General features: G+C 34.3%; 1 protein-coding gene across 1 annotated transcript in view; it reads right to left on the reverse strand.

Annotated features, from left to right (window-relative positions):
- Positions 1-26: 26 nt before the first annotated feature.
- The window catches only part of LOC123530351 (leucine-rich repeats and immunoglobulin-like domains protein 2), a 57,483-nt gene continuing 30,431 nt past the window's right edge, over positions 27-27,078 (reverse strand). The window contains exons 9-19 of the mRNA XM_045311119.2: positions 26,094-26,165; positions 17,358-17,501; positions 13,916-14,140; positions 13,108-13,271; positions 11,274-11,419; positions 10,764-10,938; positions 10,171-10,455; positions 9,106-9,834; positions 7,879-8,385; positions 6,246-6,323; positions 27-5,884 (exon numbers count right to left, since the gene is read on the reverse strand). Coding sequence (XP_045167054.2) covers positions 5,439-5,884; positions 6,246-6,323; positions 7,879-8,385; positions 9,106-9,834; positions 10,171-10,455; positions 10,764-10,938; positions 11,274-11,419; positions 13,108-13,271; positions 13,916-14,140; positions 17,358-17,501; positions 26,094-26,165 — 2,971 coding nt within the window. The 3' untranslated portion in view covers positions 27-5,438. The remainder of the gene's footprint in view (positions 5,885-6,245; positions 6,324-7,878; positions 8,386-9,105; positions 9,835-10,170; positions 10,456-10,763; positions 10,939-11,273; positions 11,420-13,107; positions 13,272-13,915; positions 14,141-17,357; positions 17,502-26,093; positions 26,166-27,078) is intronic.

Raw genomic sequence — 27,078 nt, forward strand, 5'->3', positions numbered from 1 at the left:
TGACCAATACCAGAAAAAAAGACAAGTTTTATATTCATGTTTTATTGTTTTTCTTTTCTCTCTTTTTTAATATTTTACTAATTTTCTTAGTTTATCTATACAAACAATTTTATAAGTTTCAAATTAAATACAATATAATACAATTCAAAATCTACAATACAAAAATTATTTACTACAGAGTCTGTCTATACAAATTTGAAGTTAAAACAGCTGCCACGTATAAAACATCAACAAATGTAACTTATTCTTACTTGTTCTTTACAGAATAAAACTGAGTCGCGCCATGAGAAAACCAACATAGTGCATTTGCGACCAGCATGGATCCAGACCAGCATCTGCGCAGTCTGGTCAGGATCCATACTGTTCGCTTTCAAACCCTATTGCAATTAGAGAAACCAAATGCACAATGTTGGTTTTCTCATGGTGCGGCTCATTAATGTTAATTGATCTTGTTGTTGGGTTTATGTCAAACTAACTAGAGTTTGATACTGTGACTAATATTTGTTTTGCTGTTTATCATATTTTGGTAGAACCATATTTTTATCTATGCCTCCTTTGGTTCAACCATTTTTTTTGTCTATATACCACTGTAGGTACAGAAACATTTTTCAGCCCAAAGTTAAAGTACTAAATCTTACTAGAACAGAATATATATCAATTTTCAAGATTTTTCAGTTCTATGTTAGCCACAAATGTACACTTGGATAACAATCATTTTTAACAACTGAACAAAACAGATTTTTATTTTAATTAAAGTATTTCCCAGACAAAGGAAGAAGAAGAAGAAATATTTCTCAAAATAATAACGTCCAAAAAAACTTATTCCTTAACCGGCAAGCATGACTGGTGATGCGGTACATACCACAATCAACAACACAGATAGAAGTGGGGAATACCCTGAATGCCTATCACTGATACAGTTTAGAATATGTAACAAACTGTCCTCATAGCAGCTGTTTTAACAGACAAATTGTAAAAGAATTTCATTCTTATTTCATTAAATATTACGCTTTAATACAAATCTTTGGCATATCAGTACACGTGTGTAACAAAAATAACAACCTATTATTCAAATCATACACATTTTGTTTATGTTTTTGTGTATGTTTCTTAAACACCTTTTACAACAGAAAACATCAATAATAAGTGTAAAAGCTTTATATTTAGTAAAAGGTGTGCTTAAAACTGGTTTGAAAATGTAAACTGTAAATTTCAAAAGTTGCAGTCAACTGATTAAACAAATCAAACACAACCAAATTGATTAAAACATAAAATATTTGTGAGAATTCTACCCGTATCTCATTGTGCATTCAAACATAAAATTCTTATCAATTCCCTTTACATAATGGAATTTCTTCAAATAAAATCAAATAAAATTCCAAAGTTTACAAAGCACAAAAGTATTCTGTAACATCAAAAATACCAGTATGTGTTTTGGAGCTTGAATTTAACATCATACCTGCCCTTCTTTCAAAATTTATGCCTTTACTACATTCTGGTTCTCCACAAGTTAACTGGTGGCTACTTCTCCACATATAATGGAGAAACAATACCAAAACATGTGGTATAAGTTCTTAAACATAAATAAATCATCAGTTTATATTTTTCATGATACGTAATTATATTCTATGAACATCTCTCTTCAAGATAAGTGTTATTATATTGATGCAGTTTAAACGGAGCCATTAATTACTTACGAACTCCGTGAAACTTTCCTGATCACAATATGGTAACAATTGCTATTTGGCAACTGATTTTATCAAGATCATCATTTGAGCCGCAACATAGTGGCTTTACGACCAGCATGGATCCAGACCAGCCTGCACAACTGCACATTTCTCTAATTGCAATAGGCTTTGAAAGCGAACAGCATGGACCCTGACCAGACTGCGTGGATACACAGGCTGGTCTGGATCCATGCTGTTCGCAAAGCCACAATGTTGCTTTTCTCATGGAATGGCTTATTTTTTTGTTCGAAAGGAAACAAGCAAATTTTGATTGAAGACCAATGTTTCAAAGTTATAAACTTGGTTAAAACAGATAATATAATTAAACCATAAACTGAAGAGAAGTTGTACACAGAAAATAAGCATCTAACAGTATGGTATCAAAATCTTTTACAGATTAAATTCATCACAGACTTATATAAACATCGAGCACTTTCAGCTATTTCCATATGACAAATTTCTTATTTAATACCGATATATAAAGACTAATTTGTTCCAGTATATATAAACAAAAATAATCTTTACTACTGGCGTTAGGTAGTGCAAGTTATACAAATCAACATCAAAAGGACCTGCAACACGTACAAAAATAATAAACTCCATAAAAAATTTAGTTGTATTTATGAACTGCCATTTTGTATATTCGAAAGCTTCACTTTAAATCAACATACATTTCAATTAAAAATTTCTGAACTGCTTACATCCAATTTTTAGCTAAAACTGTCAACAAAATGACTTTTACCACACATGCAAGTCATTTTGTTAACATAGAAAGACACTTTTTTGCATGATCGTGTATCTGTAAATGATTTATAATTTATTCATGTTTATCGGACTTCCAGCAAATCATGTAGATTACGAGCCAGTACTGCATTTCAATCTGGCTATAGCTGGACCAAGTACTATGAAATATTCACTAGGAAATAATTTTCACTACTTTCACAATTCATTTTTATTTGTGAAAAAAATAATGTATGCCTAACTGGAATTTCGCAAGCAGAAAACGAACTACAAACAGTAAAAACCAGCCCAACTCGGATGTTTTCCAGACAACATAAAATTTTGACATAAAAGACAAGTATCCCGAATGCTGTAAGTCCATAAAGTTTTAGCCAGATAAAAATTTCTGTGAGTGGATACACAATATAACATTAAGTTTCTCATCTTTTAAAAAAAAAAAAAAAAAAAAATCACAATGCCCTTTTTTTTCTTCTACAACACTTCAATGTATCAATATATATTTGATACAAGTTACTTTAGATAAGAGTGAATATAATGATATGCTCACAATTATCACAATGTTTTACCATGTATACGTTCAAGTTTGTTCTCTATCTAACAATTATAATATCAGTTTCTAATATGATCATACAAAGACTGTAGTTACATCTTTGTAACATGTACTAATAAAAATATCAGCTAAAAAACTATCAACACATTCAACAAACACCATTATAATCTGGATTTCAAAATCAAAAATGCCATCGAAAATGCACAAAAAAAAAACTAAGCAGCACCAGAATTTTAAGTAGTTTTTACCACCTTACTATCATAATACAAACAAATGGATTTACCTCCCTTATTCATTAACATATATATATAAGATTTACCTCCCTTCAACCTTCACTGAATAAGCATTACACCAACTTATTTTACTAAAAACAAAAAAATAATAATTGAACTTAAAATGTTGCTTGCAAAAGACTAAAAGCTAAAGCATAATGATCTTCCATTGTAAATTGTATCTAATAACTTGATAAAAAAATGGCTGTTTCACAGGAAATGATTATGGTACCATATCACTGCTGCAAACAGAAATAATTAAAATACTTTTAAACGCTTCACAGTCACTACCAAGTGTACCTCCCTCAACTTAACACATTTTTTTTTTTGAAATCTGGCCACTAAAAACGCCCCTATCCCCTTTTGCAAAATGCAATGTCCCAAGGTGGGTGGGACGGGGTATTTGGCTGTATAAGTAACAATTGTAGGAGCAGTCTGACAATGGAGGTAACTAATGAAACAACTAGAACTGCTGTTGAGGAAAGCGCATGTCTCCCACAACTGCGTAATCATCTGAATAGTTATGTATCTGAGCCAACCATGCACCAATGACTTAGAGTGCGGATACTGGCATCAACCATGCACCAATGACTTAGTGCCGATACTGGCACCACCCATGCACCAATGACTTAGAGTGCAGATTCTGGCAGATTCTGGCATCAACCATGCACCAATGATTTAGAGTGCGGATACTGGCATCAACCATGCACCAATGATTTACAGTGTGGATACTGGCATCTGTGTACTGAGCAATTTTCGATGGGCCATAATTCCAAAGTGCCTGGGCCGATTTGGCTAGTTATTAAACTTGGCCGACGACTTAAAGGCAAACCTATTTTGTTCAAGTTTGGTGAAGACTGGATGAGAACTGTTTGATTTAGAGCGCGGACAAGATTTGTGACAGACAGACGGACACACAGACAGGAGTAAAACAATATGTCTCCCACCAAAGTGATGTGGGAGACATAATAATACGGAATGAGAACACTTGATCGTCATGTCAACCTGAGAATGAAGCCAGTCACTTAAACTGAGGTAATTTTGGTAAATGAACAAAACTGAACCAGTCAACATAGGCAATTCTATGTGTGACTAAAACTTTCACAATATTCAGACTGAGATTTCTAAGACGCATGTATTTCAGTCTAATATTTCTATGCTTATCGGCTGATATTAAAACAAAAACTTGTTTAAAAGATTGCTGTAGAAGTATTCTTCTAAAAGTTTTAATGTAATTGTTTAACAAGTAACCCAAGGTCTTACCTAAGGAGGAAACTGCAAGAAAGAGTTACTACGAACAAGAATTCTTTGATAAAAGTCATCAATTCTATGTAAAAATACTGATACAGGTGACTCCAATGAGCTAGAAAAAGGAAGACCACTAGAACTACAGCTGAATGCAAAGTCTTTGTCTAAAAATTGATGAATACAGGACTCTTGTTAGTATTAATGCTGTAGCAAATTTATGATTACATATTACTTTCACTTTAATTATGAAGCCTAAATATTTAAAAAAAAAAAAACAAAAAAAAAACCAACTAGGTCTTGTCGAAAACAAACACATATGTCAAAGTTCTTTTCAAAATTATTACTCTTCTGTACCGCCTTTTCAAATTGTTAATTATATATCACTTAATCAATTTATACTGACAAACAACTCGTGTTACAGAGCCTCGTATCTAACAGAGGTTCTAATTGCAAAAATGATCTTTCTTCAGTAAATACTGTAGTGTAACAAGATTCAATATTTAACAGAAAAAACAACAACAGAACTTACACATTCATTGAACCTGAAGTAATTTTAAGAAGAGACGAAAAACTTATCTCAACAATTTGATTCTGTCATTCATTTCATTGTACTAAACAGGAGACAGACATTTTTTTTCAGTCTGTTTCAAGAAATGGTAAGTTTATTGTAAACAAATATGCTTTAACTAGATTTAATTTGGAGTGTGAAAACATTTAATATTACTTAAATATCATTGGCTAATTATGCATTTTAAATTCAATTTTGCATTTACATGGTTGTACAAGTTCAACATGGAAAAACAATTAAATAATCTTTTAAAGCTATTGTTAATAATTTATAATACAAAGTTCTGAATAAATAATGTAACTCTGTGACAAACATAAATAACAATTCATATGCTATGAATTTGAAGAGTCTGTTTTCGGTGAGTTAACATTTGGCGACTTGGATAGCTTTTGGCCCGCTGAAGTTTCTCTGTGCCGCGGAGCTGAATGGTGAGTCTGTTGTTGTCGCGGCGACACTTTGGTAGGTGCTGCATGCATCTGCGGAACTTGGTGCGTCGGCATGTATGGTAACGTGTACGCATGTCCCTGCCACGCTGGATTTACGGCTCCGATATGATGATGCACACACCCGACAACACCATTAAGTCTTTGGTTATGAGGAACTGAAAAATTGTTTGTTGCAACATCTTTGGAGGTATGTTGTCTGTGGTCTCGAGAATGTTTGTGTGTAGGGGGAGGAGCATAATGTAAGTGACAATCACACGGAGCATTGACTGGATGAAAATAAGGAACGTAGGGACTGCCATTAGTGAGGTATACACCTTCATCACCGCTGTACTCTGAAATAATAAACACTGTCAGATTTAATCTATCTGTCAGAAATCAAACTGATTCTTTTTTCACTGTTAAAAGGCATATTAAAGTATAACTTTAGGTGATAAATTTAAATATCTTCACTTATACTTTAACATATGAAAATAGATGAAAGTTTGATCGAGAACATTTAAACTACACAGCTTTTCTATTTTTTTCTTTTAGTAAAATAGAAGAATCAAATGTTCCTGAAGTAGACATTTTTAATGTTAACGGAATATTCTTTAAAGATTTGTTTCGGAAGACATTTCAGAAATTCATACAAATGTTTTATAATATGTATTTGTTATCTATACTTATTTTAACAACAGAGAAAAGTATACATACCAGGTCTAACAAAGACACCAGAGCACGGCACCAGTGGAGGAGGTGGTGGAGGGGGAATGTCTTCTTCATACATGTAATCTGCAAACATGTATAATACTGTGTTTAATAACTTTATTCACTTGGGCATAAAATTTATATGAGCTGTGCCATGAGAAAACCAACATAATGGGTTTGCGACCAGCATGGATCCAGACCAGCCTGCGCATCCGCGCAGTCTGGTCAGGATCCATGCTGTTCGCTAACAGTTTCTCCAGTTCCAATAGGCTTTAAAAGTGAACAGCATGGATCCTGACCAGACTGCGTGGATGCGCAGGCTGGTCTGGATCCATGCTGGTCGCAAATCCACTATGTTGGTTTTCTCATGGCACGGCTCAATTATAATATATAATATTGAATACTCACTGTTCTGGTCAAAATCGATATTTTCTCAAATTCTGTTGGAACAAGAATTCTTGGGACATTAAATTTTTTAAGATAAATGGTACTTACATATCGAGGGTTCAACGCAATAAGGGTGTATCTACATATAATAACTATATGTAGATATGCCCTTATTGCATTGAACCCTCGATATATTCATTAGGGTATTGCGGATTGATGTAAATGCGGAACCTATGAAATTAATCACCCATGAATAATGATGACTACCCTGCTTACTTTGAAATCATCTGATTTTCTGGGTATAAAATTCCATGTTTTTGCCTAAAATTTTGTTGAAATATAAATTCATGGATTTCCACTAATTAAGGTAAAAGAATGTGAACTTTGCTTGCAAGTTGGAATTGAATTTCATAGTTTGACAAGTAAACGAAATCCACAAAGGTTAGTTTCCCACAAATATCAATGATTTTACAGTAATCAATGAAAACTATTTTACAAACACAGAATGATTTGGCACAGTGGTCTTGTGGTAACACACTTGACTATCAATTCAGAGGTCAGGGGTTCGAATCGCGGTCCAGGCACTGGATATTTCTGAGATGCTCTTGAGTGTCTTCCACCTAACTAAGAGGCCAGTACTGGTTCTTCCCAGGAAAGGTCACTTGATGTGCTATACAATGGGCATGTTAAAGAACCAGACTGTCTATTCACAGAGCTAGGCTAAGTTAGCCGGACAGGCTGTATTTAAAGGATTTCTCTCTCTATGTTCTGGGAGCTTTATCTCACTCTGTCCCTCTGGTCAGACTGCTGTCTGTACTAGCAGAGGATGAGCCCTGAGCGACTGCCTTTGCAATATGTAAAGGGCTTTTGAATGTGTTTATCATGAAAAGGGCGCTATATAAATCTATATATAATATACTATAATATAAAAGCAGCATAATGTCAGAAAGAGTCAATGCCCAGGTCCCGAGCATGTGGAATATCAATTGAAAGAAATTCAAATACATGTATACAGTATTATCAGTGCACGAACCTCAGTCTCTTTGGAGATAACTGGACTCTAGTACTTTTTATAAATTAACTGTTATTTTCTCAGACTTTGAGGAGGCATACTTACAAAGAATGCAAAAAAAATAGATGTGTAACTTGAGGCACTGCATTTACATGAAGAGAAAGACATGTATGAAGAACTTGCCCATCTAAAGCAGTAGCGAAATAGTTAATATAAATAAATATAAGAACAAAATCATACCTTGAATATCACTACTGCTTCGTGAGATCCCTGGTGGCTGAGCACGATCAAAGTGTGAGTGTCCTTTGTGTCTTGTGTGGCGCCATCTGGAGGGCTTTGGAGGTACAGGAGGATTATTATGCTTGCATTCATGCACGTCTGCATGTGAACTTTCCTCACCACACTTTCTACATCGTGAGTTCACATTTGGATGTATAATCTCTTTGTATGAAGGGAGACAACTATCACCTAACGTATCATCAGTTTGAGATGATACAGAGTTGTCTTTATTTGTATTTTCGCACTGCACTGTATCAGCGTCTGTGTTTATATTATTATCACAAGGAATTTGGTTTACGGAACATGATCGGGACCGTGTCGTCCCTAAACGTTCCTGACTGGCCGCATGGGGATGGAATGTGGTTAAAATCTGTTGCTGACTCGAGTGGGAACTATTCACACTATGTCCATCACTTTTTAAAGAGTCTGATTCACTCTGTGGATATTCTTGACTGGACAAACTGTTTTCTGCAAAACCAAAGCAAATGAAAATATAACATACATCAGGTATAAAACGTATTTCATTTTCTTTTCTATCTTTTAACCTTTAGCCTGCTGGCAGCAACTGATTTTGCCTTTGCGACTAGTGCAGACAAAAGATCAGCCTGCACATCCGTGCAGTCTGATCATGGTCTACACCATTTGCTACTCAGTCAGTATATTTTCAGTGAACACACCTTTGAATAATAAGTGGCATGCCCAAACTGAATAATGGGACCAGTCCATTTTAGAAATTTAGCAGGGTAAAGGTTAATACAGCATTTGAACTCTTCCTGCATGCACTTCCAAGCTGCTTTAAAGATTTCACAACTTAAAACAAAGAGAATTAAAACATATATGATTTATCAGTTACAATGTGAATGATTTATCAATTACAGTGAAAGCAATTTATGTAGCTCCCAGCCATTGTTCCTTATATTTCTTTATTTTTTGGATTGCCTTAAACCCTAGATTTATGTAAGAATTTTGTTCAACCCCTTGCAAACACAAGCAATCTGTGTTGTATCTTTTATTGTTGAAGTATTACTTACAACTGGTATTCTAGAGTCAAACATACTTGAAAATAATCAAAAAGCCAAATTTAAATACTCTGACAACACACACTTTAAATGGAGTCAGTTAAGAGAATTACACTTTAGTCCTACAGGTAACTTTAAGAGTTCAGAACTGATATATTAAAACTCATACCATCAGATTGTTCCAAGTACCGACCGTCTCCCGCTAGCATGTTGTAACTGTGTAACTCATCTTGATCAACATCACTAGGAAATATGGCCGCTGAGCGCGCTGCTCTAAATCTTCCAGAAGAAGATTCATAACCCGACTCCTTCATCTGCATTTCATGATACTGGTAGGCAGGTAAAGAAGTCACAGGAATTCCGTGTGTGTAACTGCCCTCTTTATCCGAGGACATATACCCGGAGCTGGGAACTTCCCCCGGGAGGGTTGTTTCATCTGTTGGTGTGGCACTGTACAGTTCCTGACGTTTTCTAGTCTGGTATATGATTATAACCCAAACAAGCGAGGTTCCCACAACGCAACAAACAACAGCTATTATGATGATACCCGTTGTAGTCGACTCATCGTCTAACCCACCACCCGAACTCTCATTCCGTTCTTCGCGATCTCCTCGCGATGCCCCTGTGACTACAGTTAATGTTGATGTGCCACGAATAGTACCAAGAGTGTTTGACATCTCGCAAGTATATTCGCCAGCATCGCTGGTTTTTGTCTCAACAATGACCAAAAGTCGATCCTCAGCAGTGAAGAAGTGCCTTTGACTAAGAACAAGAGGTTCGCCATCATGGTACCAAGTCAGTTTGGGCTGAGGACTACCCTGAGCTAAGCACTCCATAACGGTTGTTGTGCCCACACGAGTCTCTTTAGGTTCCATAGGCCGAACAAAGGAGGGGGTTTCTGTAAAAATTACAAGTCGTTATTATTGACAACACACAATTCAACACAGCTTACATCGAATTGCCACATAAATAATTCTTTGCTCTTTGAGACACAGTAATACAAAGAATATTCCAAATTCACATACCAGTTTTACAAATACAGCATTGTAATTCAAAAAGATATTGTAAATAACTTTCTGCTCTTACTTATGGGCAAATCTAACCATTTTGCTTGAGATACTATCATTTTTACCACAGGTCAATTTCTTCATTATTGCTCTGTTAAGGAAATTGTGTAAAGTCCATACCCTGCTCAATCATATGTTAACCATCATTAAGAAATTTTGATACTTACGAAGAACAGTTAAAGTGACATTAGCGACAATGGTTCCAGCTTCGTTCTTTGCAATACAGCTATATATTCCCTCATCTGCTGCTTTAACATCCACAATATAGAAATGATCATCCTCAGGGATCACATGCATACGGCGTTCTTGTGCCGCAGGAAAGTGATCAAACCCACCGTCTTTCTGCCATGTGATCGTAGGTTTTGGTTGACCTTCAGCTGCGCAGACAAGGGTGGCCTCAGTGCGAGCCTTCGCAGTCACATTCTGTGGACGCTTGGTAAATTTTGGAAATACTGGAAATAACAGCAAAATATATTAAAATCTATTTACAGCCTTGAAGCTTTTTTTTTTCATTTAAAGTTCACACATACTGTGTACAGGTTTTGAATTTAATAGGAAGTGACAGTTGTAGCCAAATAAAATGTTCATTAATAGTTACATATCCAAACTTAAATCACTAAGCTTAGTAAATTGTACAAACTTCAATAACGCAAAAATGCTCTATAAACTTAATAAAATGACAAATCTGTTTTTTAAATTATATTGAACTCCAGTTTTTATCCCAGAAATCGCACAGTATCTGTTTGATTTTTAAACTTACCATAGACATTAATATTGGCTCTCTTGGAGTAAGCCGAACCATAATCATTGGATATAACACAGTGGTATTTGCCCGCATCAACATCCTGCGCATTACTAATGTGTAGTTTGGACGTGTAATGTGTAAGATTCCCCGAACGGACCGCATAATCCTCAGTCTTAACATCAGAAAGTACCTAAACAAAAGTAACATTAATATTAGAAGTATGACAAAAATTAACTGCCTAAGTAATATTTCCATTACTATGTTTTTATATTAAACATGATATACCTCTTAATGAAAAGAAACCAACCATAACCAGTGCTTTATTAACAGTTTTATTCCAGTGTTTTTTACTATTTAAACTTGTATTAAACAGCATACTGCAGAAAAATTTTATTTTTCAATTTAGTGCCAGTATGTATGGGAGACAAACACAAACATTCATGTTTATTTGCAAAATACTTAAGAGTTGTTTCCCTTCCTCCTTCACAACCATAGACATAATGCAAACAACCTAAAAAAGCTTACAAAGTCATCCTTTCGCCACTGAAAATGTGTGGGAGATCCTTGTGCCTCTGTACTAGCAGCTGAACAGTTTAACGTGATGTTGTCCCCTTTTAGAACCACTTGCGTCTTTGGATTCAAGAAAATCTCTGGCTTCAAAAACTGACCATCTGTAAAACATGTCAAGTTGTGTATTTTTTTTTTGTTCAAATTTGACATGTTTAAAGTCACAGTGATAAAGTGCAGGTCATAGTACAAATTTTCAGCTTTTAAACAGTGGGTGAAGACACCAGTCATCTTTCTAAGCTTAATTTCAAGCTCGGACTGGCACATTTATGGAACCAACTGCCTTCTCTAAGTAAGCCACCTGGATGGCTCCCTAATGCCAAATTTCTACATCTCGAGGAGTTTCAAACACACAGCGGTGATTGGCAAACGACCGAATGTAAGCGACCTTCACCATTAGGTCGCAGAAGCCTGAGATATGACTTACAAGCAAAATACAGAAATGCAATTATAACATTCTGCCTTTTGCAAAGCAATTACGTTATAAATATGAACTCAATATTTTATAACTCTGCACCAATGATTTTTTGCTAGCAGCTCCTGCTATTCATTTCCTTAATGAAGTTTTGTAATCAGAAAACATCTTGAGGGAAATAATTATATAAAATATAACATTGCTATCCTTATCTTTTATCGTTTAACAAATGAATTAATAGATTGTGAAATTCTTTCAGTGAGATATTTAGTAGTACATGTTGACAAAACAAATGCCTTAAGGTCACAAGCCTTTAAAACTATTTTGACTTGTCGTCAGTTTTAGGGGCTCAATACTGTGAAATCATTTAAATTCACTGGCATAAAATTTCGCGCAAACGTGTAAAAGGACTGTTTCGTGTGGGCGTTAATTCGTGCATTTTCAATTTATAAATGAAAAAAAAATTAAAAAATAATATTAGCGCGGTCTTAAATTCGCGCATTGGTTCTAGCGCAAAATACGCGAAAATTCGTCCTACACAAATAAAAATGATTTCACAGTATTTGATCAAAATTGTATATTGTAAAATAGCCTTTGCATAACCGAAAGACAGGAATTTTAGCTTAATTCCTCATGTTTTAATTACAAAATTATTGTTCCACAGAAGTTGAGTCCTAGGTTATGAATAAAATCAACATTCTGCATATTTAATACCACTATTATAAATGATTTCACATAGAACTCAATATAACCACAAAATCCACTAGAATTAGACCTCACGAATATTTATGATCACGAATATCTATGATTTAACAGTAAATTTTTTACTTATTCTACTGCTGATCAAGTAAAAACATATTCAAACACTCCTTGTCCTTTAGCAAAATGTGGAAAAAGCGGGACCAAGCTGTCTGGTTGTCAAGTGATCGCACAGTAACCAATGCTAAGTACATGTATTTCAGTTAAGCATACTGATCAAAATTCTACCTTGTTTAAAACTAAAACAAATTTGTCTTCTGCAAGTATCTGACAACTTCCCCTTATGAATGAAACAAAAATGCATGATGAAAGACTTTAAAGACATAACATCTTTTGTCAAATTCTCAGGTGAACATTTTGCTTTGTCCATGGACAACACTTGAGACCTCTGGACTGGGTCCAAAGATTAAAACTCAGTTTGGAGACCAGTCTCGGAATGCTGCTATGTCACTGGTTGATTTCAAGACTGAACTCAAAATAAACCAATCAGATACTTCAGATCTTAGACTGGTTTAAAACCTTCAAATCTGGTGGTCTAAATCTTTCCTTGACAAGAAAGTACGGCAGGTCCACCAGCCCTAGAAACTGAGCAACTTCTGAGAAGCAGAAAATACCTACCACATTTAAATTCACTAGAGTCGACCACAAAAATGCTCTTGCCCTTGACATTACTCGGATGAGCACACTTGGCAATCACTGAATGCTCAAAGTTGTTGTCTCGTAACCAGATTGGTACCCATGACAACTGACAGTCACAAAACAGGCTGGTTGTGTTGAAAGATCTGTAAAAATAAACAAACAAATTGACTTCTACCTGTATTTCAATTTGGAAAAAAAAATCTATCATATTCTTGAGTAAAAATCTACTCTGTGATATTCAATGCTAGAACACATTACCTCCACGAGAACCGCAAGTCTGAGTTACTTTCACTGCAGTAAAATCTATGCCCACTGCTAAATCATAAATGTTTACAGAGAACTATTTTTTCTTTTTTGAATTTTGTCAAAAATCAAAAATGTTGTGTCCCAATGAAATAGGTGTTGTTGGGGGTTTTTTGCAAAAAGAAACACCAAATCATATCCCAACAAAATGAAATGATCTAAATTGGTTTGACACATGTATGAACCACTTAATTAAGTTTTATTTTTTTTGGAAAATGCCATGTACTTGCATCACATGGAAAGATCAAGCCTGGTTCAAACCCGTAACATGCGGGATGAGCAGACAACACTAAAAAAAACAAAAACTCTGCTATATTAATTAAGTAAATCATAAATAACAGTTCATCACCACTAAACTACTTTGAATCAATTCACTGTATTGAGAGGTACTCTATTTGGGCATCCAATGTTTTGCGAAGTACAATATTTTTGCATTAAATCACAGTCTACTAAGACAAAATTAAGACCATATGAAATATCTTACAGTTGCCGTAGCTGGATGAGGGGTTCAAATGAGTTTCCTTGTATAGAGGTGATATTGTTGCTGTCGAGCAGCAGTACTTCCACACTCTCGAGCCCCGTGAACGCCTGCTTTGTAATCGTCTTGATCTTGTTGTTTATCAAACTGAGCTTCTTCAATCTTACAAGCCCTGTGAATGCCCCGTTCACATCCTCAATGGTGGACGATATTCTGTTATGGTTCAAGTCACTGAAAAACAAAAACAAATAGAAAAGCTATTATGGTAACTCAATGAACTATTTTCAGTATGTTCATTTGGAATGGGTTTACAACTGTTTTTCACGATTTTAGTAACAAAACACCAGTGGTCCTGAATTCTTTACACGTACTGACATGTTCTCGCAAATGAACTGAAACACTCGATTTTATTTTGTACTTTGGTATAATACCATTCGGTTGAAGATTTATGAACAGAAAGAAGAAAAAAATATACGCAACAAGAGGACCATGATGGTCCTGAATCGCTCACCTCTTCCCATATGACCCAGTTTTGAGTATGACGTCATTTTTTCTATTATCTGACATAGTGACCTAGTTTTTGAGCTCATGTGACCCAGTTTTGAACTTGACCTAGATATTATCAAGATAAAAATTCTGACCAATTTTCATGAAGATCCATTGAAAAATATGGTCTCTAGAGAGGTCAAAAGATTTTAATAATTTTAGACCTACTGACCTAGTTTTTGACCGCAGTTGACCCAGTTTCAAATTTGACTTAGATATCATCAAGATGAACATTCAGACCAACTTTCATACAGATCCCATGAAAAGTATGGCCTCTAGAGAGGTCACAAGGTTTTTTTATTATTTGACCTACTGACCTAGTTTTTTATGGCATGTGACCCAGTTTCAAACTTGACCTAGATATCATCAAGATGAACATTCTGACCAATTTTTATGGAGATCCATTCACAAGTATGGTCTCTAGAGAGGTCACAAGGTTTTTCTATTTTTAGACCTAATGACCTAGTTTTTGACCGCACATGACCCTGTTTCGAACTGGACCTAGATATCATCAAGATGAACATTCAGACCAATTTTCATACAGATCCCATGAAAAATATGGCCTTTAGAGAGGTCACAAGGTTTTTCTATTATTTGACCTACTGACCTAGTTTTTGATGGCACATGACCCACTTTCAAACTTGACCTAGATATCATCAAGATGAACATTCAAACCAATTTTCATACAGATCCCATGAAAAATATGGCCTCTAGAGAGGTCACAAGGTTTTTCTATTATTTGACCTACTGACCTAGTTTTTGACCGCACATGACCCACTTTCGAACTTGGCCTAGATATCATCAAGGTGAACATTCTGACCAATTTTCATGAAGATCTTATGAAATATATGGCCTCTAGAGAGGTCACAAGGTTTTTCTATTTTTAGACCTACTGACCTAGTTTTTGTCCGCACATGACCCAGTTTCGAACTTGACCTAGATATCATCAAGATGAACATTCAGACCAACTTTCATACATATCCCATGAAAAATATGGCCTCTAGAGAGGTCACAAGGTTTTTCTATTATTTGGCCTACTGACCTAGTTTTTGACGGCACGTGACCCAGTTTCGAACTTGACCTAGATATTATCAAGGTGAACGTTCTCACTAATTTTCATGAAGATCTTGTGAAATATATGGCCTCTAGAGAGGTCACAAGGTTTTTCTATTTTTAGACCTACTGACCTAGTTTTTGATGGCACGTGACCCAGTTTCGAACTTGACCTAGATATCATCAAGGTGAACATTCTGACCATGTTTCATGAAGATCTTGTGAAATATATGGCCTCTAGAGAGGTCACAAGGTTTTTCTATTTTTAGACCTACTGACCTAGTTTTTGAAGGCACGTGACCCAGTTTCGAACTTGACCTAGATATCATCAAGATGAACATTCTGACCAACTTTCATAAAGATCCCATGAAAAATGTTACCTCTAGAGTGGTCACAAGCAAAAGTTTACGGACGGACGCACGCACGCACGGACGCACGCACGGACGGACGACGGACGACGGACACCGCGCGATCACAAAAGCTCACCTTGTCACTTTGTGACAGGTGAGCTAAAAATACTTAATATAATGTTCTAAAAGGAAAGACAGGAACTACATTTAAATGCTATAGTGTAATTCTGACTAAATTGTTTTATTTTATTATGGCAAGTCTGTAAGACTTGAGCACAAGTCTCACTTATTTAATGTAAAACATTTTATACAATGTGCTGTTAATTGAAGCTATAATTGTACAATTTACACAAGTTTTCAAGAGGTCTAGAGAATAGTTTAAATTTTCTTCAAACACGCTAACAGCTCTATTTGTTTACTTTCGGAGAATACGCACCGAAAATATCCTGAATATAGCACTTTTAACACCTCTTACGATCAAATGAAAGAAACAAAGATATTCAAACAGCCTTTAGGTTTCCATATTTGCTAAATAATAGGTATCAAAAAAACTGTAGAGTGTTTCAAATATAATTGCTCTCGGGACGCGTGTGTGTTATAATGATTTATACCAATTTTCTTAATAAAACTGACAGCTACTTTAATTGGCACTTGAAATTCGGGAGAAAATTTTCAAACTTGCTCTTTCTTTGAAGACGTAATTTCTAAAACTTAAATTAACATAATTATACAAATATTTGCACTTTTAATGATTTCAAAGGCGGAAAATCTGCAGTAGTTTTTGTCTGTGTTGGCATGAAAACAAAATCGTTTGAACAGCTTCCTTAATATTTGTTGCTCATCTTTGTAGCATACAAGAGCAAATCACTTTCAGGCAAGGGATTTCCTGTCTCCACTATCAATTCATTTGGAGGAGCTCTCAGTACAATGTGGAGAAGAAGAATATATTTGTCCGGACCTAATAAAAACTCTTACATGGGACTTCGGGCTATTTCCATTATAATCTTTTAATTGCACTTTAAGACAGTTTTGTTTTCATACCTACACAGGTGATGCTTTACCCAAACATTTTGACACATTCTGATCCAACAACTGCTTTTCAACTGTCTCCAAATTAAGCATTTTTTTTTTAAATACTGTGAATTCATTTTTATTCGCGTAGGACGAATTTTCGCGTATTTCGCGCTAGGACCTATGCGCGAATTTAAGACCACGCTATTATTATTATTTTATTCTATTTTTTATTTCTAACATTGAAAATGCCCGAATTAAAGCCCGTGCGAAACAGTCCTTTTTCACGTTTGCGCGAAATTGCATGCCAGCGAATTTAAATGATTTCACAGTAAATGCTGATTTTTATCTGTCCTAATTTTGTTAACACAATGGTTTGCTATCTTTTATGAGTAATTTTCATAAAATTTCAAAACCAATTTTTTCATTCACCAATTATGAAAAGGTATCTTTACAACATTCTTGTCCCACGTATATCATTGACTTACAGTTCCTCCAACGCCTCGAGATGTTTGAAGGCTCCTTCTTGAATGATTTCCACCTGATTATCTGCCAGTAACAGTGACTTCAGGCTTGACAATCTCTGTAGGGAGTCGGTCTCAACTGTCACCATAGCGTTTGACCTCACATCACTGCAAACAGAGATAACGTCAAATTTATTGTAAGAATTTTTTTTAAACTGCGCACTAGGACTAAGAAAGATATTTGTACAATGAGGTCAAAAAGGTGCACACATAATTAGACCTTATGAAATTTTATGATTTTAGACTATGTCTTCGGGCACTGCAGTCTTAATTTCTTATACTTTCCTTCTGTTCAGTTACTGTTAAAACTGATTTAGGTTTTTTGATATTTTTAGCAACTTTGCAAACAAAAACATTTTTAAGTTGGAAATGAACAAATGCAGGCCTGGTCAAAATGTTTCCCATATTTATATTAACAACTCTGTAACTATGGTAACAACTTAAATTTATTTTATACAGTAACTGGCTTGCCAACAGGAGAATTATTTGAAAATCAAGCGCTTGTGGCGACATTACAACTACTTAATTACATTCTTTTTTTTTTTTTCTTTTTTTTTTTTAGATATTTCAAAAGTTGTTAATTTACCTTAACTGCAGTTATTTAAAAAAAAAAAAAAAGTGAAAGTATATTATTCCGTTTTCAAAATCACAATACCAGCGTAAAACCATTCTACACGCATGTTTAACTTTGATAACCCCATTTATATTCAGTATGTCATAACGAAAAATTTAATTGGTCAATTTTCGCACCTTGTTAAAGTCGTAAATTGAATGATACGATCAGTATATGTGTATTTTTGTACAATTACTGAGACACTAGAATGCCTGGCTCGTTTAATACAAGCTATATATAATAAAGAGTTGTCACTGTTCTTTATTATTTACGGTTGCCCAATTTGCATAATTGTTTGATAAATAAATTTAATTATTTAATAAAGACCGTTCCTTTAAAAAAAAAAAGCTAAACAATTTTAGTATGTGCAATAGACTTCCTCTAAAAATTTCATATTACTGTGAACAAAATTTATTATGCAAGCATTAAACTGCATTACCAATATCAATTGGAAAATAATAGTGCAAAATGCACACCACAAAACATCACTGTGACAAACACTTGTTCCTCTGTTGCATAAAGGTTGTCAATCCAGAGAAAAATGTGCTACACAACATGATAAAAAGAGACATTTTTACCAAAACCATGGAACATTTATTCAATATAATGATGATGATGATATCTATTACAGTGATAAAAAGTTTTAATCAATGCATGCTACTGATGATGATGATGGTGATGATGATGATGGCTACAATGACAACAGTGAAAATAACAAGAACAACGACAACAATTACAATGATGATTATGATGATGATGATGATATGAAAAATTTAATCAGTGTACAGTTATGATAACAACCACAATCCTGATGATAGCAATGAGTCTTCTTTACATTTATGCGGCAGGAAAAAACCCATCGATCACTGGTAAAGTACAATGAAGAGGCTTGTTAACAGTCAAGTTGATATCTTCTAAATGCAAAGTAACACTAAGATGCTGATAATTGGAAATTAATGCAAAGTAACATCCTCCCATTTCTAGGAGAAAAAAAAATCTGACACTCTGGCTTTTTTTCTTGCACTTCTGGCAGCTTGAAAAATGGAGAAGGAAAATAACTTGGGATGTTTTTAGTCCTCACACCGAAAAAAACTATACAGCACTAAAAGAGAAAAAAAAAACAAAAAAAACAATATGACAGTGTGTTAATGAAGTTGCATGCTTGACGTCAACAAGGCTTGCTGGCTTCTAACCTGGCTCCTAGCTGACTGAAACACCCACGTTTCAATTTTTTTTTTCAAAGAAAAAATATGTATCATCACATTCTCAGCAATGTCTGCTGAATTGAGATTTTTAAAAACTGTCACATTATTTTGTAGGAACTTTTTTTCTGAATCTTAAATCCGAGTGCTTCTGAATGTAATTCAAGCCTTGCACACATACAGCACTGTTTATTCACACAAACTTTATATAAAATTGCAATTAGTAATTGTTCATATTTTCAAATATGAAATTTATATAATATATATATAATAAAAACATAAATAAATCCACGGTATGGGTGGAAAATAACTCGAAAATGTAGGAAATAACCAACTATCAAATGTCTATAATATTTAATCGACTACCGGTTTCAAAAATATCATCAGGTCAATTTTAAACAATGTGAAAAATTGACCTGATGATATTTTTGAAACCGGTAGCCGATTAAATGCTTATGTCTCACCCATTATTTTGATGGTGCGTTAATGAATACATTTGTAATTCAGAAATTAAGGAGGCAAATAGTATTTTTACATATTCAAAATTGGTATTCTTATAATCATATTACAGCATTTTATTACTGCTTAATAAAACTGGGGAAAAATGCAGAGCAATTTCTCTGCCTGTTGGATTATTACGAAAAGTGACGTCTGCAGCAGCATTTACAGGAGGTTCAGTATTAAGCCAGGTGGCAGGAAAATTACAAAATCATATAAAACACTCGTTACTTTAACATGCATAATTACGCATACATATGCATGTTAAATTACTGCACATGGTTAGGTCACCGGGGATCAAATTTAATTTTCTCGCTATCGGTGCAAACAATCACTTTTTGCAGACGTAAATTAAGAGAGAATGGCTTCCTGATTAAATATGCGTGACCAATAAAGAATAACTTCTTGCATAATAATTGTTAGAGAGTTTTAATGTATGGGATGTATTGAAAAATGTATCAAAGATCTGCTTACAATTTACTATTCAATTAAAATCTACTGAATTATTACACATTTATATTAGATTTTTCAATTACCTGCTAATATGCTGTAATTGTATGTTTTATGTATACCATAACTACAGCTGCATTATATAAACTGCAAATTAACTTTCAAAAAAGATATAAAAATATTCTGAAAACTACGCATACGAGTTACAAAATGTTAATAAATTTACAGAAAATTCTCAAAAGTAGCACACATGCATCGTAAAATGATCTATAATGATTTTATTGTGTATTTTTTCTTTTTTCCAAAATGATCAAGCACGGGGAAAACATATTTGAAGCTGCAGGAAGGAGGCGTGGCTATTTCAAACTAAAATAATCATCAATAGATGCGTTGATTATCATTTTATTACCAGCAATTTAAACATTACGAGTGTCTATAATGACTGCACTAAAAATTGCTTTCATCCCTAACCTTCTGTGTATCAAACATGATTAAACAAAAATATGTTATCTCCAAAACATAAAAAAAATTAAAATCGAAAACCCCTTCTCCGAGCCCCCACCCTTCCCTCTACCCGGGAACATTTGGCCAACAGGTGGAAAGTATCGTAAGGGAAGTAGATGTAAGAATAAACAAGCCTTCTCACATTTATTTATTCAATATACAGTCGACTAACAGATGTACTCCACATTATACTTGATGTATAACAACTGGAGGTCTTACTACAAGAACATTATAACCACCATAATCTTGTTCCTAACATCTCAACAACATCACTTTAACACCTTTATAAAATTTGTATCGACAGGAATTTCTTTCCCTAACATTTTAAACGTATTACTGTTTTTCAACCGTTGTATAGAAGAGAAACCCCTTTAAACAGGCACCTCTGTAGAGAAGGCAACCGCTTAAACAAGAGTTCAACTCATTTATAGTCGCCATCAGATACCCATAAGGACAAATCCTTGAGAATATTATCTGTAATAGTGCAATATGCAGAAGTTGTTCTGCTTCCACAAGCTTCCCTGGTTCTTGAGGGTGCAAGGAGTTAAATACCCATACACGGGACTTTTATCCCAATGTTAGTAAATTTTAGTTGGAGGAGCAGGGGCACAAACTCAACAACCCTAAACTTCTAAAGGGCAAACAATTATCCATTATATCAGGCTTTAGGTTAGAAGCCTTAACAAATCTACTTTCTTAAAGCCTAAGTGGGTAGTGGTGGTCTAGTGGTTAAAGTGTCAGCTGCTCAACCACAGAGGTTGTGGGTTTGAATCTCACTTGTGTCATAACCAAGTCTTTTTATACTATTCCAGTAATATTATTGGTTTTTAAATATGATGTGGACTTCAGAGTGATTCTAATTATCTTCAAGCTTTCATCATAACTGAGCTAAAAAAAAGTTGGTATAAACCTAAAGTAAAGCCTTTACAGAATTATTCAAGGAAATTCTTCTATATCAAAACTGAAATCTAAGATCAGTCCAGAAAAATTCTAAACCTGTTGCATAGCCATCTATGTTAAAACAGGATTAAAGCATTAAAGTACAGCAAATTTTCTTAGTCAAGCACCTAGATTTAACAGATAAACCCGAAATACTAGCACCAATCCAAGATTATTACTTTTCCCAGCATTCATTAATAATTATCCAGTAATAACAACATTAAGTAAACGAGACATAAGGTGACAACTCATTCTGTTTGTGACGTCCTATGGAGCCAGTCTTGCCATAATGAGACCCGTCGTAAAAAGACAGTGCCAGCAACATTTCTTGGAGTCAGTAATGTGCCATTAAACAACTGTATACCATCTAAGTAAATATCAAATTTTTTCTTCAAATATAGAAATATGTCGAGGTGCTGTTCAGAATGGCGGTAACAATGTCGTATAAATTTAATAGTAAAGTACGTTCTTAAAATGTACGAAACTGGAGATCATTAGCAAATTCTCTTGACTTTCTATTTCGTGGAAATTTTTAATTTCTCGTTTAAGCCAAACATTTTTATGAAGCTCATTAAAGTCTGATGCCAACAGTAGATTAAAGTTGATTCCTGCCAATATTCGTAGACACAATTATTATTTGGACAGACAGAATAACAAATAGAATCAAAGAATGGTTTATACCAGGACACGCTTAGAATTCATAGACTAAATATCTCGCAGTTCTATCTAATTGAACAATTTATAACTAATTATCTATATTTTTCTCATATTAATATTCATAAATTCGGGGAATAATTTACTCAAAGATGATGGCGGCAATTGTAAGTTACACTTTATAAATCATTAATGGAAACAGGGCCAAAGTCCTGGAAATTTGGAAAATCAGCAATTCTGAAAAAACTTCTTTAACACTGGGGCAGCATGGGCCAAACCATTTCAAGTATTTTGCTCTAAAACCCTCCTTCCTCATCCTCTCCAGCCCCTGTCCAATTTCTGTAATCTACAAGTACATGTTATAGCATAACTTATCTTTGAGCATATAAAACCATATTTTTTTTTCAGGTTACTAAAACCTCTTCAGAAATGCCAAAAATACATAATCACAGGTCACTTTTTTCTTTTTGGAAATTTCCTTAAATTCTCAATCAAAAATATACAGTCAGATCATCATCCTTCAGCCTGGTCTGCACTGTTTGCTATTCTGTCAGTAAATTTTCAGTGAACACCCCTTTAAGTAATAAATGGTACTTCCCATATTGAATGATGGATCAGCCCATTTTAGAAATTCAGCAGTATGAAGGTTGAAATTTGAGAGGGACTAATTTTTATCCCATCCGTGCATTCTTATCAAGATCTGCACTGTTCGCCATTCAGTCAGTATCTTTTCGGAACGCACCACTTTTAACAGCCTGTGGTACTGTTCAAAGTGAAAGATGGACAATTTCATTACAGAAATTTAGCAGGGAAAGGTTATACTCAAAAGAATAAAATCAATGAATTCATATCCTAATGAAATCAAGAACCATTATATTTCATGCCCACGAAATTCAACAATTTCACATTACATATTTTTTAAATCATCCATTATAGACAGATTTTTTTTTCAAATTTCAGTACTTTTTCATATCAAGCATCAACTTTCTGAAAAAACATGATTGTGCTTTTTTCTTGTGTAAAAGCATTTATCAGAAGACCAAAATTCATAACCATGTACGAGCAACGCCCCCTGGGTTTCCGTGTCACTTGTCACTAATCCTACATGGCCCTGATGAAATTAACATTATAAAAGAGGCTTACAAATTCCGCATTTGCATCTGAATATTTATAATAGAGCATCAAATCTAGCATACTGCTACAATAATTACACCTATGATTGATATGAATTTTGCCGCACTTGGGTATCAATTCCTAAGATGCATGGAGCAAAAAAGACCTATCTCGCTACAATTTTATATACATTGATCTGTTTCGTACAAATCATTTTCCATACTGAAAGAGAACTCTCTAAAGATGACCTGTAAAGTTTTGCTAACAAATATTTTTAAATGATTTTTATTTCGAAAAAACTAAAACAGCTCTATGCCAACACAGTGTAAGTTATACTATGAATTGTATTGTAGCAATGTTTTAGCAGATGCCTTAATATGTTTTTCTTTCTAAATGAACATGAAATAATAAGATCTTCATCTGAAAAATTTATCCTAATCTTCCCAAGATTCTGCAGTACTTTTCCCTAATAATATTTTCCCAAGATTCTGCAGTACTTTTCCCTAATAATATTTCCCCAAGATTCTGCAATAGTCCCCCATACCACTTATAAATATTTATCCAAGATTCTGCAATGATTCTCCCAGTCAATATTTTCCCAAGATTCTACAATATTTTTTTCCAATCGTTAATTTCCGTATAATTATTTTCCCAAATCATTATTTTACCCAAGATTCTGCAGTATTTTTCCAACCATTAATTTCCTTATACATGTAATTATTTTCCCAATCATTATTTTACCAAACAGTTAGCAGTGATTTTTTTTCAATCACTAATTTCCTTATGATTATTTTTCCCGATCATTATTTCACCCAAGATTCGACTGTGACTTTTTTTAAACATAAACCTAACTAAGCTTCATCTTTTCCTGTTAAAAATTCGATATTCGTAAACATATAACTGCTGAGATGCTCAAATAATTCTCTCATAAATTGTGTAATGTGTACACCAAATTATTTTCCTCCAGTTCACAGACTTTCATCAATAGGGGGTTTAGAAGCTGAGATTTCCCTGCATACATAAAATGACCATAAAATGCTTGAACGGAAATGATTAAGCAAACAATAAGTACAAGAAATAATAATTCAGAGCGAATAATAATTAAACACATCCGAAATTCCTGCTGTACGCCCTGCATATAACTGCCAAAAACATGACATGCACATATGTAAGAAGAAAGTATGAAGAAATCAGATTTCTAAGAGCCTTTATTAAGCTCAGCTGTCTATTAAACCATTAACTATCAGAATAGTTCTTCCATCTGCCATTAATACAAATTTCTCGGTAAAAGTGTAACCTCGCAAACGGCTAAATATGATTCTTCATTACATAAAAAAAGCAATTTTATACCTAATGCGATTTGCTTCTGGCTAAATTCAACTCATGAAGTAAATTTTGAATATTTCAGAAGTAAAACTGTAATCTCGGAACACCAACCAACAAATCAGCATTTTCGTTTATCAGATTTTGCTTCAGTCTTTTTAAGCTGCAATGATGCCTTATCAACGAAATGTTAACAGACACTGCCAAAGAAGGTGATTTTTTTTTTTCAATCACTTTAAGCCCCCTTCAGAAGCAAACCAGAACTTTTCAAACTCTTTGAAATATAGCTGAAAAGCATGAATTTTAACATTATTTCATGGCAATGAATGTATGAATTGATTTCAGACATATTTGCATACTTGGCTGTCTGTTCTTCGTCATCGTTGCATAACAGTTCAGGATTTAGTTAATCGAAAAAGCAAAAATACTTAAAACTAAAAAAAAAAAAACCCACATTTTTTCTACATAGGACTGTAGAAAAAATTGTTCTTTCATAGCATGAATTTCATAGATGTTCAACAATTTCTTGGCCTGGAATGATCTAAATACAAATCGACTCGCCTACACCTCGTTTCTCTTACCAGAGACAGATCGACTAATCATAGCCAAATATCTACTAGAAACTTGAGAAATTGAAATCTGAAATTAGATTTCTGTTGAAATTAGGGTGCTTAGAATGGCAGACATTTCAAGTGATTCCTGGGGAGAAGTTCAACAATATTTACACCTCTAAACCTGTACAATTAATACACAATTTGCGATTTTCGTAGGTAGCGGTAATGATGTAACGAGATGTAAGGAGATAATGCGTCAAACTGATGGAAAATCATCACACCTCCCTACAAGATGTGTTTATTACGCCACCCAGTTGACTGTCACACTAAATTCACAATTCACAGCAGCTTGTTTATTCTGGGAACATGATTACAAAACTGCCGTCCAATATTCTAGCAACTTCTTTTTATCGTTTTATAACAACATCGATTCTAATGGAGAGAAGGATTTTTATTACATTTCCTAGTACTGGCGAAAATGAGAGATTTGATGGACAGAGTAAGAAATAAAGCTTCATACTTGTTAAAAATCTATTTTGTTATAAAGTAAGAGAGATGAGTGAATATAATTACGATGATGGTGAGTACATTGCTTTCAATTATAATGATGATGATGATGGTGGAGGTGATGATGATGATGATTATGGAGGTGGTGCCTGCATAATAATTGATGATGATGATGATAATGATGTTGATGGCGACTGCACAATCCTTGATGATGATGATGATGATGATGATGGTTGTGACCGCAAAAACCCTTGATGATGATGATGACTGCATGCCCTAAGTTAATGGTAAGATACCATTACAGTTAAAGTGTAGACACGTAAAAAAATGGCAGTACACTTACAGAGTAACAACATGTGGCGCATACTCCCAGGCTTTCGGCTCGATCTTGAACACCTTATTGTTTGATACAGATCTGAAAATATAATGCAGAACTTATTAGTACCGGTATATATAGAATACCTAACCAACACACAAAAACTGCAGGTTTCTTCAGATCTCATTTACAGTTGCTTGAAATACATACAATCTGTCAATAGCAATATTCCTCAGTTTTCATAGGCCCTTTTTATTTTCCTATAAACCCCTTTAACAGCCTGTACTTGGGAGAATGACTTTACTACATCAATCATCACACAGTAATAGGTTTACTTAAGTTTCATTTTTCCATGAGCAATAAACTGTTTATTTGTATATGGAATAGCATGCTGCCTCTGACATACTACAAATGAACAGGGTGGGGGGGTGGGGGGGGGGGAATCATTCACATCATCAAAGAAAAGATATCTCCATTTACAAAGAAACAAATGTTACACTTTCTAAGATAAATTTTCAAAGAAACCTCTCTTGGAGGACTAAAATGTGTTTATTGCAGAGGTCGATAGCCTGTAGAGGTCAACCTCTCTGGAATAATCGCTGCTGTGAAGACTAGAATATGTTTATCGTAGAGAAATTGAAGGTCTACCCCCAATACCCACAAGAATCCTAAACAAGATTTTTTTTAGTACAAATTTTACAAATAGTGCACATTGTAGAGAAAATTAAAGACAAATTTTCAAATTCAATTCTCAAAATTATTGTATGGCCTACAACTTTTATCATCACTTTTTTTCCCGTTCAGCCTCTCCAGTTTCAGAGAAGCAAAACAAAGGACATCTTTTTTTTCCAAATTTAACCAACTGTGTATACTTGAAGCAAGATAATATAGATGTAGACAAATATCCTAAAACTAACATCTTTCATTATATACACATCAAGAAACCTATTTTGTACATGTAATTAAGGTTTCAAATTTTAAGAAGAATGTTGTTTCAATGAACATCGGCTTT

This window comes from Mercenaria mercenaria, chromosome 13, assembly GCF_021730395.1.
Source record: "Mercenaria mercenaria strain notata chromosome 13, MADL_Memer_1, whole genome shotgun sequence".
Classification (NCBI taxonomy): Eukaryota; Metazoa; Mollusca; class Bivalvia; order Venerida; family Veneridae; genus Mercenaria; species Mercenaria mercenaria.